The sequence below is a fragment of the Helicoverpa zea genome, chromosome 27, assembly GCF_022581195.2.
Source record: "Helicoverpa zea isolate HzStark_Cry1AcR chromosome 27, ilHelZeax1.1, whole genome shotgun sequence".
NCBI classification, from domain to species: Eukaryota; Metazoa; Arthropoda; class Insecta; order Lepidoptera; family Noctuidae; genus Helicoverpa; species Helicoverpa zea.
In genome coordinates this window covers 6,901,340-6,916,428 of record NC_061478.1, presented here as the reverse complement: position 1 = coordinate 6,916,428, position 15,089 = coordinate 6,901,340, and the positions used below count along the sequence as shown (strand labels likewise).

The following is a 15,089-nucleotide window of genomic DNA, read 5'->3' as shown; positions in this document are numbered from 1 at the left end:
TCAAGAACCTATATAGATACGAAATAAAACGGCAACAACACCATATTCAGAAACATTTTGGTTTTGACGTTGACGTTTCTATTTCTTTTAAAAACACGTGTTTACGTGTTGAGCTCATGCCGAGCTCCGTTTTATTTTTAAGTGTAATTAAATAATCCAAAATGAGTTTATACAACTTTAAAAAAATCGCTGTAGTCCCTACAGCAAAGGTAAATATTAATAAGTGTCATTATTGTGTTTTCTGTATGGTTTATTTACATCATGTGCTATAACCTCACAAATGACGCCTTATTTTTGTGTTCCAGGACTTTATAGACATTATATTGTCTAAAACACAGAGGAAAACTCCCACAGTTGTACACAAACATTACAAAATATCCCGGATACGTGGATTTTATATGAGAAAAGTGAAGTTTACCCAACAGAACTTTCATGATCGTCTTTCTAGGATTATTCAGGTAAAAAACTGTGATATATGTGCTGTAAATTATTATAGTTTACTTAGAAAGTGTTTAAAAATAATATTATTTAAGTTTAGTAAACAGTAAAGGCTATGTTGATGAGATTTCATAAATTGCGCAACATTGTCTTATTAATGTTTACGTGGGCTTACACTATCACATTAAAGTCTGACAGTTGCAAGAATTAAGATAATTGCAAGAATTCACCATTGTTCTGAAGAAACTACTTCCCCCACATAAACAAAAACTATCACTTATATTAATCTGATAAATAAGCTATATTACTGCCAAGTTTCATCACAATCCATCCTGTAGTTTTTCCCCAAAAGTTTATGAAACATACATACAAACAAACTTTCGCCTTTATTATATTAGTATACTATTTATTTATTCATCCACAAATTAACATACCTATGTGTCGGCTTTAACTTAAACAATTTTTAATTCTTTATTTAGGTATATTGTTATTAGTTAGTCTGTTATTAGTTATTCAAAGTTTCTTTTATTATTTTCAACAGGAATTCCCCAAACTAGATGATGTTCACCCGTTCTATGCAGACCTTATGAACGTGCTGTATGACAAAGATCACTACAAGCTGGGTCTAGGTCAGCTGAACACCGCCAGGCATCTTATTGATACGTAAGTGTTATTTAATTCAGTAGCTACTGAACATTTAAAGTTAAAAATATTTTTTTATAAAAGAAAATCATCTTATTCCACCAATTCAGTTTAAAAGCAGACTGGTATTTGTAATGTATAAAAAATTAATAAAAAAGCCACTTCATGAGTAAACTACTTCTTCATCTGATGTAATATATATGTTATTCTGATGCATATGCCAAGTTTTATTAAAATATGCTCCACTGTTTGGCCATGAAGAGGTAACAACATATTCAGAGACTCACAAACTGAAAGACAGGAAGTAAGAAGAGAGAAAAACTAGTTATCCAAAACTTAACCTTATTATGATCTTTTTTAAACTTGCATTTATAATACAAGTGGGAAGTATATATTGTGTGCTTATTTCCTCCCACTTTCACAACTTGTATTCCAGTCATTTCCCACTAAAACACAAACTTCTTTTGTTCACAGTGTAGCAAAAGACTATGTCCGTCTACTGAAGTACGGAGACTCGCTGTACCGATGCAAGCAGCTGAAGCGAGCGGCGCTCGGTCGCATGGCCACCATTATGAAGAGGCAGGCTGCCAACCTTACGTACTTGGAACAGGTATGTCATTGTACCCTATATGTTTAGTTTAGAAGACTATGTCCGTCTACTGAAGTACGGAGACTCGCTGTACCGATGCAAGCAGCTGAAGCAAGCGGCGCTCGGTCGCATGGCCACCATCATGAAGAGACAGGCTGCCAACCTCACCTACTTGGAACAGGTATGTCATTGTACCCTATATGTTTAGTTTAGAAGACTATGTGCGTCTACTGAAGTATGGAGACTCGCTGTACCGATGCAAGCAGCTGAAGCGAGCGGCGCTCGGTCGCATGGCCACCATCATGAAGAGGCAGGCTGCCAACCTTACGTACTTGGAACAGGTATATAATCTTTAGACTTGCTGTTTTCCCACAGTTTTACCTGCATTCCATGGGAACTACTGTCTGTACCGGCATAAAATATAGCTTGTGTTACTTGGGAAAAGTGTAGCTTGCCAACTGTGTATTTTTTTGTTTATCCATTACAAACAAACAAAGCTTTCCTCTTTATAATATTAGTATAATAGATAACAATTTGATAACTGTACTGTACAGATAGATATTTGAACATCAGCTCAAACTTTCAGTGTGGGAACTACTTCTCGGTTCCATATAATAAGTAGCTATATGCTATCCTGCTGTGTAAGCTCTATTGCGGCCAAGTTTCATCAAAATTCATCCAGTATTTGTGCTGCAAAGGAACAAACATTCATACATTTTGGTAATATCAATAGAATCTGAATTCTAGTCACTGGTACTCAACTGCATATGGTTACATTAGTAACGGATCCTATATTTGAGAAAAGGCTAGGCAGATGATTTACCTACTATTTCCTCGCAGGTCCGTCAACACTTGTCGCGTCTGCCGTCCATCGACCCTTACACTCGTACTATCATCATCTGCGGGTTCCCTAATGTCGGCAAATCCAGCTTTATTAACAAGGTAAGTACCCAACTCTTTAGAATATATTAGAAATTGAATCTTTATTGAAAACATTTATTGAAGTCGAGATTTCATCACAATAGGAGTTGGATTTGTTTGATTTTGTGTGGTGTTTGTTTTAATTTATTTCTTCTCAAAACTAGACACAAAATAAATTGGCTAATTTCTCGATTAGAAATTATCATTTTTAAACAAGTTAAATCCATTATTTTTTAGAACTATAAAAAACGGTTTCTCATTACGAAACTTTGGTTTCACAACGTATGAAAACGTGAGCTATGACGTCACAGATTTTTCACGTCAAACTGAACTTTATTTAGCTTATAAGTAATATCAACAAAGAAATTAAATCAATTATTCTATCAAAATGAATATGAAAAAGTTATTTATTTTTGACCTCGTCAAGTTAACAAGTATGATATTTTCAGATAACTCGTGCAGATGTTGAAGTGCAGCCGTACGCATTCACAACAAAGAGTTTGTATGTTGGACACACCGACTACAAGTATTTAAGATGGCAGGTCAGTAACAACACATTCTCTATCTTTGTCGACAATCTTCAGTTTTACCCGCCATGTCGACAAATCACTGATAAAGAACGATAAAAGCCTTTCTGAAACATACATAGGCATAGGAATGTCTATGTATTCCTCCTTTGTACTTCTATATGTACTCTCCCAATGTGTATATGTATACTCCCCTAATGTCCTTATGTACTTCCTCTATGTCCTTACTCACTCTATGTACTTCCTTACGTATTCCTTCTAAGTACTTTAGGTGTTGTATACTCCCTTATGTACTTGCCTAAACTTTCCTTCTGTAGTCCCCCAAAGTATTTCCTCATGTACTCCCTATACTCCCCTGTACATCCTTATTTATTTGTTTTATGTAAATACTTCCTTATGTACTTCCATACTTTTGGTATAATATACTCCCTACTTTGAGTTTGTCCTTCGCAGCCGTCGATCTCCTTAGTAACAACAGCTGCCGGGGCCGACAACCATCCTACTACCATCTTACATTAAACGCCTTCCTCTCTTCTATTTTGCTGTGCCCATCAGGGTCCATAATTGTGACTATCTCTATCATTTTATATTTTCCACCTAATGTACATTATGGAATGAAAAGTCGTGGTGGCCTAGTGGGTAAAGGACCAACCTCTCAAGTATGAGGGCGCGGGTTCGATCCCAGGTCAGGCAAGTACCAATGCAACTTTTCTAAGTTTGTATGTACTTTCTAAGTATATCTTGGTCACCATGGACTGTGTTTCGGATGGCACGTTAAACTGTAGGTCCCGGCTGTCATTGAACATCCTTGGCAGTCGTTACGGGTAGTCAGAAGCCAGTAAGTCTGACACCAGTCTAACCAAGGGGTATCGGGTTGCCCGGGTAACTGGGTTGAGGAGGTCAGATAGGCAGTCGCTTCTTGTAAAGCACTGGTACTCAGCTGAATCCGGTTAGACTGGAAGCCGACCCCAACATGATTGGGAAAAAGGCTCGGAGGATGATGATGTACATTATGGAATGCAACAATATGATAAACCTTATTTTTTATACCTACATGAAACATTCATTTTGCAGGTGATAGACACCCCGGGTATATTAGACCACCCCCTAGAGGAGCGTAACGTGATCGAGATGCAGGCGGTGACCGCGCTCGCCCACCTCCGCGCCGCCGTGCTCTACTTCATCGATCCCAGCGAGCAGTGCGGACACAGCATTGAGGAGCAGGTCAGTAGATCAGGTCAAAAGGAATATAAGGTCTCTGAGGGCATAAAATACTGTAAAGTTCTTAAACAAATGAAGCGGCTTCCAGTCTAACCGGATGCAGCTGAGTACCAGTGTGCCACGAGGAGTACCTATCTGACCTCCTAAGTATAGCCTATGTTAGTGTATATATCCCAGTGAATTTAGACATCAAAATGGTGCCTAAATAACAAACTCGCACTGAACTGTATTTTTGGGAAGACCTTGAGTTCACCATTATAAATATAAATATCAAAAGTCCCTATCAAACCAGAGCGAGCTTTCCAAGATATTTGAGGTCAAGATTTTGTGTTTTTTATTTAAATAACTAGCTTCCGCCCGCGATTTTACCCGCGTCCCGGGATAACTGTTTCCCGTAGCTGAATGGTGGTAAAACTACGTCCTTCTCCAGGGTCTAACTAACACTGCTTTCTTTTATATAATGTACCTAGATATCTTGTGTCCCAATATATTTTATTTTAACCAAGTATATGTGTTTATTTATGTTTATAGATTTCCCTGTTCGAGAGCATAAAGCCACTGTTCAGCAACAAGCCTTTGATAGTGGTGCTGAATAAGATGGATGTGACCAAACCCGAGGACCTGCCTCCTCCCAAGAGGCAGCTCATTGAGGACCTGGTCACCACATGTTCTAAAGGCAATCTTGTCAAGTGAGTATATTTTAAATCTCTAGGGTTCCGAATCTACGTAAAACTGCTGAAACTGTTGCACATTTGTTAAAAGACTTTATCTCATGAACTTTTGCGTATTTCTGTTGCCGCTACATAGACAAATATTGATGACTCGAACAAAATAGGGGTTCTCATACAATGAACTGAATTTTTTGGTTGTCTTATAGATAAAGGGACTTATAATAATGTAATGCCTTCGGGTAACAAATAGATACATAAATTGAAGAATGAACCCTTATTACAGATTGCTAGTTTTCCGCGGTTTTAAATAAAAATTAAGCCTTTGTCACACGGGTATAGTGTAACTTCCCAACAGTGGAAGACATTTTTTAAATGGTTTAAAGCAATAAAATTTTTAATCTTAGCAGTTTCTTTATTTAAAAGTATGCGTTTTTGTTTGGTAATAAATATCTGACCCCTATTTGTCGTCAGTGCGGACCCCAACTCGGACTTATCAGTGGTCCCAGTGATGCGTATGTCCACCATCACGGAGGAGGGAGTGCAGGAGGTGAAGATCGAGGCCTGCGAGCGACTGCTGGGACACAGGGTCACTGAGAAGATGAGGACTAAGAAGGTATGCTTCATTGTGAACGTACACCTAACATAATCGACCGCGAAAGAATCGAATTATAGGAAAAAAAATGGGAAATCTTTCACATTTTCCGAGACAATCGCTTATAAAAACTATCTATACCCATCGTACATAAATAACAGCCGCTCGACTCGAATGATGTCATTTGAATTCGTCTGTAATTTCTGTGATTCTTCCAGATTTGACCGATTCGTGCGTTAGTGTTAAGTGTGATTAAATAATACTTTTTACGCTAGACAAACAACCTTTTATAAATGCATGTAAAAAAAAATATATAAGACTTTTGTAAAAAGTTAAAACACAGCTACAATACGAGGTTCCATCATGAAGTTCCAGTTAATATCTTCCGGCTCCATCGTCAGGCCAGTTCGACGATACCATATTATTGTATTGTCACCGGAACAACATACAGCTGACAATTTTCATAACGCTACGATTCTTGGGAGATGATTAAATTCCATTTCATACTTATACATAGACAGTCGTGGTGGCCTAGTGGACAAAGAAACAACCTCTCGAGTATGAGGGCGCGGGTTCGATTCCAGGTCAGGCTAGTACCAATGCAACTCTTCTAAGTTTGTATGTACTTTCTAAGTATATCTTATTCACCAATGACTGTGTTTCGTATGGCACGTTAAGACCGCACCGCGGATTTTTTGATTTTAGTTAGCTCCGCCCACTACACTTCGCGCGTCTATCGCGTCGCGCAAGCTATACTCTTCACTCAATGTGTAAAATTTGAATTTTGCGCCAATCGCACACGCCGAGGTCAGCGCGGGGTCGGAACCGAACAGGGAAGATAAGGAGCCGCAACTTACATTTTTTATTTTTTGATCGGATTTTTTTTTTGTTGTACTTACAAAAATTATTTGTAATGAAAACTTTTTATGAAAAGTAATATGATAATTTGGACGCGTATGGTTGTGTGTATGTATGTGTGGTGTGTCGTGTATGTGTGTTTGTATTTGTATATCCAGAACGGATGAATCGATATGTATTTAGGTTTTTTTGTTTGAAATGAAAATTAATCGGGAGTGTTCCTAGCTTTATTTGGTGAATATCGGTCCAAGATAGCCACCGCCAGAAAATGCTGAATTGCATTGTTTTTTTATAGCTCTCTCAATATGGGTATCAAATGAAAGGGTTTGACCAGTGTTAAATAATTTATACTAATGTTATAAAGAGGCAAGATTTGATTGTTTGTTTCTGTGGATTGTATAGGCTCTGAAACTGCTTAACTGATTTGAAGGATGCTTTCACAATTAGAGATTTACACTATCCCCATTGAATGTAGGCCATATTTTATCCGGGCACAGGAAGAAGTTCCCCGGGAATGCGGCTAAAATCGCGTTAAACAGCTAGTAAAAATTAAGTGGTTAAGGAATAAAAGCGTCGCAGATCTTGTGTGTTAACCATTTAAAAAATGTATGTATTGAAGTGAAAGGTATCAAAGAAGTAATGAAGCTAAGTAATTCATTTTCAAACATATTTATTAAAACTGAAATGTAAATAATAATATAATGTAAAAATAATGTTTTTGTTCTCAGAGTGCTTATATTTACGTAGTATAGTAAGTTGAACTCAGTCTTGCGCGCGGCCTTATGTGTGGGTAACCCTTGTACATATACAGTGACTTTGTGTGCGTGACAAGAGGTACAGTCGGGTACAAATACAGTTATTTAGGGGTTACAGCTGTTTAAAGAAAAACAGTTATTACGTAATTTAATGTTTATTTATTTATAATGATTCTGAATCGCTACTTGAAAAATCAAATGATGAATATCTAATCTAATACCCCGAGCTAGAAAATATGTAAGGAGTATTTAATTCATCTTATATATTTCACCTCATTTATTTCTTAGATACTGTCAATGTCAATTTGAAAAAAAAACGTATGAGAAAATAATGAAAAACTGTAAAATGTAATAATAAAAAGCTTTGAAACCTGACTCCTTTTCTCCGTGAAGAACTAGATATTTTTGTAAACGACTGTACCCATAACAAAAAGCGATAAGAACACGTCATGCTCGGACGACGTCACTGTCACACGAACGAAAGTTGTATATTTACAAGCCGACGCACACATAGGGCCGCGCGCAAATCGGAGTTATCGTCACAAATTATTATACCTACGGCCGGAGCGAGACATGCACAGGTCCGACCTCGAAGGGGGCTATCGCCGGACTGGCTCGTCTCCGTACACATTGTGTATCAATCGCTAGAGCACGGACATAAGGTTCAGAATTGCGTAGCGTCTACCATGATCGCGGCCGCTCAAAAAATCCAATATCTTAAAACTTTAATTAAAAATGTTTGGTAATAGTTATGGAAAAATGACTTTGACAAAACGTTAATATTGATGTTAAGAATATATTAGAGTAATTTTGAAACATAAAGATAGTGTAACTTTCTTGTAATTTCAAAAATAGTACTTTTTTAGACGTGTTTTCGGAATTAATTATGATCGAGTAAAATTATCAGTATCGTGTTTTCGTTCTGACTGAATCTAGATAAAGATATCAATTTACCTATATCAAAATTTCAGATCCATTGGTAAGCTGGTAGTCCTATAATTTGGCATGGCAAACGGCAAATGAAATCAAGGTGGCGTCTTAAACTGTAGGTCCCGGCCGTCATTGAACATACTTGGCAATCGTTACGGGTAGTCAGAAGCCAGTAAGTCTGACACCAGTCTAACCAAGGGGTATTGGGTTGCCCGGGTAACTGGGTTTAGGAGGTCAGATAGGCAGTCGCTTCTTGTAAAGTACTGGTACTCAGCTGAATCCGGTTAGACTGGAAGCCGACCCCGACATAGTTGGGAAAAGGCTCGGAGGATGATGACTTATGCATACACAGGACCACCTAATAAAAGCGTGTGTAATGATTTATCTCCCAGGTGGACGGCATCCTCAACCGCCTGCACGTGGCGGTCCCGGCCCCGCGAGACGGCAAGGCTCGGCCGCCGGTCATCCCGCCCGCCGTAGCACTCAAGAAGCAGCAACAAGCCGACAAGCTCAGCCGCAAGAGGAAGCTGGAGAGAGATATAGAGGTGGAAGAGGGAGATGATTATGTGCTCGGTGAGTGAAACACTGTTTTATTATTATTCTTTATTGCACATATAATTACATTTTGTTTGACACACTGAAAACAGAGAGATTATGCACAACGGCGAGCTTAACCCAGTGTTGGATTCTCTTACAGCCAACTTTAGGAGTGAAAGAGTGATTTTTTACATTTGTTTTTCACAGTTTTACATTTGTTATTGATAGTTTTACATTGCTATACACAGTTTGTGAATAGTTATACAACTGTTATACAGAGTTTTATGTTATCATACACCTGTCATGTATTGTTATACAATGACACAGTCAAAAATCTTTCATACACTGTAACACACATGTTTTACAGTTCCTACCTGCGAACTTCAGTTTCACCTGTGTTCAGAGGGAACTACTTATTCCAATATATGTATTAGCCATATTACTGCCAAATTTAAGCGTAAAAAGATGTAACAAACATAAATTCACCCTTTTACAATTACTTTGATTATTTCATGTTGTTATTTTGTTTGAATTAACAGTTTTTCTCTCTTTTTATCACATTATTAATAAACTTCATATATTTCCACACAGACCTACAGAAGAACTACGCGGAGATCCCTGAGGAGGAGCGTCACGACCCCATCCCCGAGTTCTGGGAGGGACACAACATCGCCGACTACATCGACCCCGATATATTCGACGTGAGTACTGTCGACACCTATTGTGCACTATAATATGTCCTGTGCAGATTTCTGATCTCCTTATAGGAGAAAAACAGAGTCTTTTTTTAGGGTTCCGTACCCAAAGAGTAAAACGGGACGCTGAAATTTTCACAGATGATGTATTTCTGTTGCCGCTGTAACAACAAATACTGCAAACTAGAATATATTGAATATTTTGGGGGGCTTCGATACAACGAAGGTGATTTTCTTGTCCGTTTTATAAATAATGGTACGGAACCCTGGGTGCACATCTTGCACTTGGCCGGTTTTTTATATTCTGTGATCAGAATCAAGAAACACCAGAAATACCGATCTCGAAGTTGAGGAAAGCAGCACATACTTAATTATACATGAAAAAGAAACTCAACTGATGTTTTTCTGTTTTCTAACATCACTTTAGTGCCAATTTATCTACTATTCCTTATGGGTTTTCTAATGATTTTATATTGTGTGCCTCAAATATAATCACATTAAACCTTATCACATATGCTTTATTTATGGTATTCTATGTTTTTAACAAAAAAATAATGTAACCTATTCAGTGGTTTAGAACATCAGAAATCATTTTTCTTTTTTATATATGGCCCGTTCGAAGCTGTCCGCAGTATATATTGCTGTGTGTCAGTCATACCGCGGCCAACATTACTGTTGTCATAAGGTCGCGCGCATGCGCAATGCGTGACGCGCATTACCCATGACAACGACAATTAATTTATGCTTTTTATCAAAAAAAATATCCATTTTAATCATAATAAAGTTTTTCCGACTTTTCATCCGGATTGCGCCGACCGTGATCACGGGTCGACCGCCCATCTTTTTTAATCTCATATATTATTCATGATCTTCTTATGCAATCATTGTATGTATATAAAATTTTTAAAACTGTTTTTAAAAATGAAGTTTCTTGCCCATGCTTCTCCATAGGAAGCTACTTTTGGAATTAGCCAAAACTGCCTTTGTGAAAGCATATTTATTTACACCACTAATCTACCACCTTATGACATTTATTAGGTTTATCTTTACTCAATGCGATATATCAGGTGTGTTGTTCATAATCACATTAAATGAAATGCGTTAATATACTGGTTAATATATGTCGATTAACACAAAGAAAAAAGCAAAATACGTGAAAATAAAAAAATGCATTTTTCAAACAAAGTAAATAGAATAAAAATGTGCGAAAATTAGAACACCATATAGAAGTCAGTCATTACAAACAGCTGAAATTCTCCCTTGAAAACTGACAGCTGTCAACTGATCAAAACATTCGATACTCCTAACTTTATCTCTGCTTTACACATGATGTTGTAAATTATGAAAACGAAAAATGACTCCTGTGGCTAAACCACTGAATGGATTAGGTTATTTTTTTTACAATTCACTATAGAATACCATAAAGTATATGCGATAGGATTTAATGTGATTGTGAACGACACACCCTGTCGTGGTGGCCTAGTGGGCAAAAGAACCAACCTCTCGAGTATGAGGGCGCGGGTTCGATTCCAGGTCAGGCAAGTACCAATGCAACTTTTCTAAGTTTGTATGTACTTTCTAAGTATATCTTAGACACCAATGACTGTGTTTCGGATGGCACGTTAAACTGTAGGTCCCGGCTGTCATAGAACATCCTTGGCAGTCGTTACGGGTAGTCAGAAGCCAGTAAGTCTGACACCAGTCTAACCAAGGGGTATTGGGTTGCCCGGGTAACTGGGTTGAGGAGGTCAGGCAGGGCAGTCGCTCCTTGTAAAGCACTAGTACTCAGATACATCCGGTTAGACTGGAAGCCGACCCCAACATAGTTTGGGAAAAAAAAGGCTCGGAGGATGATGGAGGATGACAACCTGTATAAAATGTCATTAACAATAAATGAAAACATATACTCATATACTTTCGCCTATAAAATATTAGTTTTGATAAATAACCATTGCTTGGTTGTACAGAAACTGGCTGAGCTCGAGAAGGAAGAAGAGCTACGCACGGAGGGAGGCATGTACGCGGTGCCCAAGATCGAGCTCGACGACACCATGAAGGAGATCAGGGAACTGGCCAGGCAGATACGGTGAGTTTTATTTTGATTTTAGTAGATTTTTTTGGCGTATTCTAAGAATAGTGTTGTTTTTTCGCATATTTAGCTAGCTTTTAGCTCCCGCGTATGACTTTCAAAGTAATAGATTTTTTATTGTATTTTCACAATAATGTATTTTTTGCCGCATATTTTGGTACTAGCTTCAGCCGGCGGTTTCATCCGTGTCCCGTAGAAATACATTCCGTTTCTGGATAAAAGTAGCTTCTCGGTAAATGGGCGATCTAACACTAAATTATTTTTTCAAATTGGTTTAGTTGCTTGATAATTAGGGTTCTGTAACTAAAGGGTAAAATGGCATCCTGTTACTGCGAGTTTGATATCCATGTGTCTCTCACGAAGTGTGATACCTAGACAGTTGAATTTTTTAGAGATGATGATGTCTGGTGCCGCTATAACAACAAATACAGAAAATTAGAATACAATAAATATTTCAGTCTCCCATTAAAATAAACGTGTTTTGGTAGTTTTGTTTTCCACCCTAGCGGAGTTTTCTTGCTCGGTTTGTAACGTCATTTTTCTACAGTAGTTAGTTTGTACCACCGGGCGATATATTTCATTGCGCGAATCCAACTCGCAGTTGGTTTTATTAGTATATAGATATCTAATCTAATTAATAATATTAACCTACAGCAACAAGAAAGCAATTCTCAAGGACGAGTCCCGCCTGGTGAAGCAGTCGACGAAGCCCGTCATGCCGCGCACCAGCCGAGCCCGCGCCAAGGACCGCACCACCGACAAGCTCAGGGACGAGATGGAGAAGCTCGGTATGTATGGAGAATATTGGGGAAAGTGGAGAATATGGGGTACAATGGAGAATATGGGTTTATGGTGTATGGGATGACGAGCGGGTTATTTCAATGTTAAATGTTTTTTTGTTAACTGTATAGTATTTCGAAATTCAAGTTATTTATTGATTTACATTACTTTTAAAAGTGAATGAAGTAAATCAGAGTATGCACTTTTGTTATAAGATTGATTTATTTACTGAATGGTATAACTGGCCGGTTCGAAGCTGTCCACAGAATATATTGCTGTGAGTCAGTCAAATCGTGGCCGACATTGCTGTTGTCATAAGGTCGCGTGCATGCGTCGTGCGTGACGCGCATTACCCATGACAACAACATTTTTTTATGATAAAAAAAAATATAACCGACTTCGATAATATCGAGAACTTGCTTTTCAAAGTCTGTTAAAACCTACCAATTCTCCAGCATTTTATACATTGTCGTCTTATAGTGAAAATCTCGTGGACTAAAAAAGATCACAACGAAGAAATGTGCTTTGCAAAGATTCCTATCTTCTTCTGCCAAAAAAATGAGCATTTCTGAGAGCTTTTAACTCCAAGACGACATGTACATTTCTATATTAGTATATTTTATTAACGGGTATGTAATCAAACATGTATTTTTATCCACAATTCACCGTTCAACATCTAAAACCTGTCTCTTTCTACAGGAGTGGACATGTCAGACACGAAAGAAGCCCACTTCACTCGTTCCCGCTCGCGTTCACGCTCTGCGCCCGTCGCCAAGCGAGCACGCGCCGACGACGGACGCTCCGTCAGCCGCCCTGCCAGAGACACCACCGGCGTCGGCGGACCTCTTGTAAGTATACTAGGATATATAGGACTTTGGACTGTCATTGAACAGTCATTGAATATCTTTGGCAGTCGTTACGGGTAGTCAGAAGCCAGTAAGTCTGACAACCAGTCTTACTTAGGGCTATTGGGTTGCCCGGGTAACTGGGTTGAGGTCAGAGGACTGCTGAATCATCTACCTGGCTGTTCCTAACTTTCGTCATAGTTAGAATGGTTGTCAGATTGGTCGGCTCCTGCTGTCACTTGTATATTTTTTTCAGTTTTTACGGACAGTCAGAAGACAGAAATTCTTATAACATTCAGCTGAGCTTTATTATCGCCAAGTTCAATCAAAATGCATCCAGTGTCTTTTGCTTAAAAATGCAATCATTATTTATTTATGGCCCGTTCGAAGCTGTCCGCAGTACACATACTGTGTGTCAGTCATACCGCGGCCGACATTATAGTTGTCATAAGGTCGCGCGCATGCACCGTGCGTGACGTGCATTACCCATGACAACTACATTTGTTTAGTTAAAAACCGTATTAATTACCTCTTTTTGTAAATACGTGCTATTTTCCCCAGTTATGAAATTATTTCTATTCCAAATTTCATCCAAATCTGTTACTGTTCTCTGTGTCAGATTTTTTCCGAATGAAATCGATTTTTCTTTTATAAAATTATTATTTTTTATGTCTTATTCAGATGCATAACTGTAAAATTTAACCAATTCATTCAGTAATTTTCCCGTGAAAGAATAACATAAATACAGCTATCCAAGCTCGCACTGTCAATGTAGGTAGTATGACATTATCTAACTCCTACTATTTTCTCCCACAGATGCAACAGAAAGCCAAGAAGTTGGCTCACGTGGCGATCGCGAAGAAAACCAAGAAGATGGGTCTCAAAGGAGAGGCCGACAGGTTCATCGGCACCAAGATGCCCAAACATCTGTTCGCGGGCAAACGCGGAGTTGGCAAGACCGACAGGCGGTAGAAATAGACAATATAGGAGTTGTAAGGAGAATTGTACATTTGTGGGGCTCGTGTGTAGGGTATTTGAAGATTTGTGGCAGTTTTTTGGTATTTGGTATGAGGAAAATAAAATATGCACAAATATTGTAAATTACCAATTAATTAATTCCCTCCTTTTTTGGACTGGAGATTAATAATATCAGTATTTTTTAACCAGCTGTATAAAAAGTAGCCTCTAGGCTTTTTTATGCTTAACTGTATATCTGCCAAGTTTAATCGAAATTCATTCAGTAGTTTTACGTGAAAGAATAACAAACCACACAAGTCTGTGTGGTTTAATATTAAGTATAAACTTTATCATAATTTATTTTTCTATAAGAAACCTACACACGACTCTTCAAATATGTAAATAAATATATACTATACATAAGTATATTGATTTTGAAAATTGTATGTAACTGCCAACTGTGTCCCAGCTATGGGATTATGACCATTTAAATAATAACATTGAAATGTTCAAGCTATTGTCGCCATTCGGTACGTTGAACGAAAGCGATCACATAAAGTCAGTGTGGCTTATTGTAATAAATAAAAGCCAGGAATTTGTCACTGAAATCGCTCAAACCACTTGTAATCGAGCTAAATTTAAATAAATTATATTTAAGCGTAATACTATTGTTTTATTTCTTTACTAGCTGTTGCCCGCGACTTCGTCTGCGTGGGCAATATAGAATCGTCAATCAGACTGCTGCTGCGACTAATCAGAAGCCAGAAAGTCTGTCAGTCTTACCATGGATAACGTCTTGTGTAGTTGAATGGATTGAAGAGTTCAGATAGGTAGTTCAAGCAAAATATTGGTACTCAAACAGATTCGGACTCACTACCGCACACCTGGAAAATTTCGCCTTTATGTATAGCACAAACGTCCGTTCTCTTGCAAAGGACGTTTAAATACCATATTTTGTGTCACACGTAAACAGGACGACACCGAAACACTTTCAAAGATCTGATGAACGAACAAATCAGACTTGACTTGGTCACCTGGGGCC

The 15,089-nt window shown here is 38.1% G+C and overlaps 1 protein-coding gene and 1 non-coding gene across 4 annotated transcripts; both read left to right on the top strand.

Moving 5' to 3' along the window:
- Positions 1 to 56: 56 nt before the first annotated feature.
- Positions 57 to 14,710, top strand: LOC124643358 (nucleolar GTP-binding protein 1). Of its 3 annotated transcripts, XM_047182323.1 has the most exons (15): positions 57 to 209; positions 306 to 458; positions 980 to 1,101; positions 1,555 to 1,690; positions 2,510 to 2,611; positions 3,040 to 3,132; positions 4,192 to 4,341; positions 4,870 to 5,027; positions 5,481 to 5,622; positions 8,537 to 8,717; positions 9,273 to 9,382; positions 11,344 to 11,462; positions 12,120 to 12,253; positions 12,945 to 13,093; positions 13,907 to 14,710. In XM_047182323.1, exons 1-15 carry the CDS (start codon positions 162 to 164, stop codon positions 14,060 to 14,062), a joined length of 1,953 nt encoding a protein of 650 aa, XP_047038279.1. In that variant the 5' UTR covers positions 57 to 161; the 3' UTR covers positions 14,063 to 14,710. The 3 variants fall into 3 exon arrangements, with proteins under 3 accessions (XP_047038279.1, XP_047038276.1, XP_047038278.1); XM_047182320.1 differs by lacking the exons at positions 57 to 209; positions 306 to 458; positions 980 to 1,101; positions 1,555 to 1,690 and adding an exon at positions 1,721 to 1,850; XM_047182322.1 differs by lacking the exons at positions 57 to 209; positions 306 to 458; positions 980 to 1,101; positions 1,555 to 1,690 and adding an exon at positions 1,883 to 2,010.
- LOC124643579 lies at positions 13,464 to 13,593 on the top strand. The gene has a single exon (XR_006985957.1). It is a non-coding gene; the product is annotated as a small nucleolar RNA SNORA16B/SNORA16A family (small nucleolar RNA).
- Positions 14,711 to 15,089: the final 379 nt, after the last annotated feature.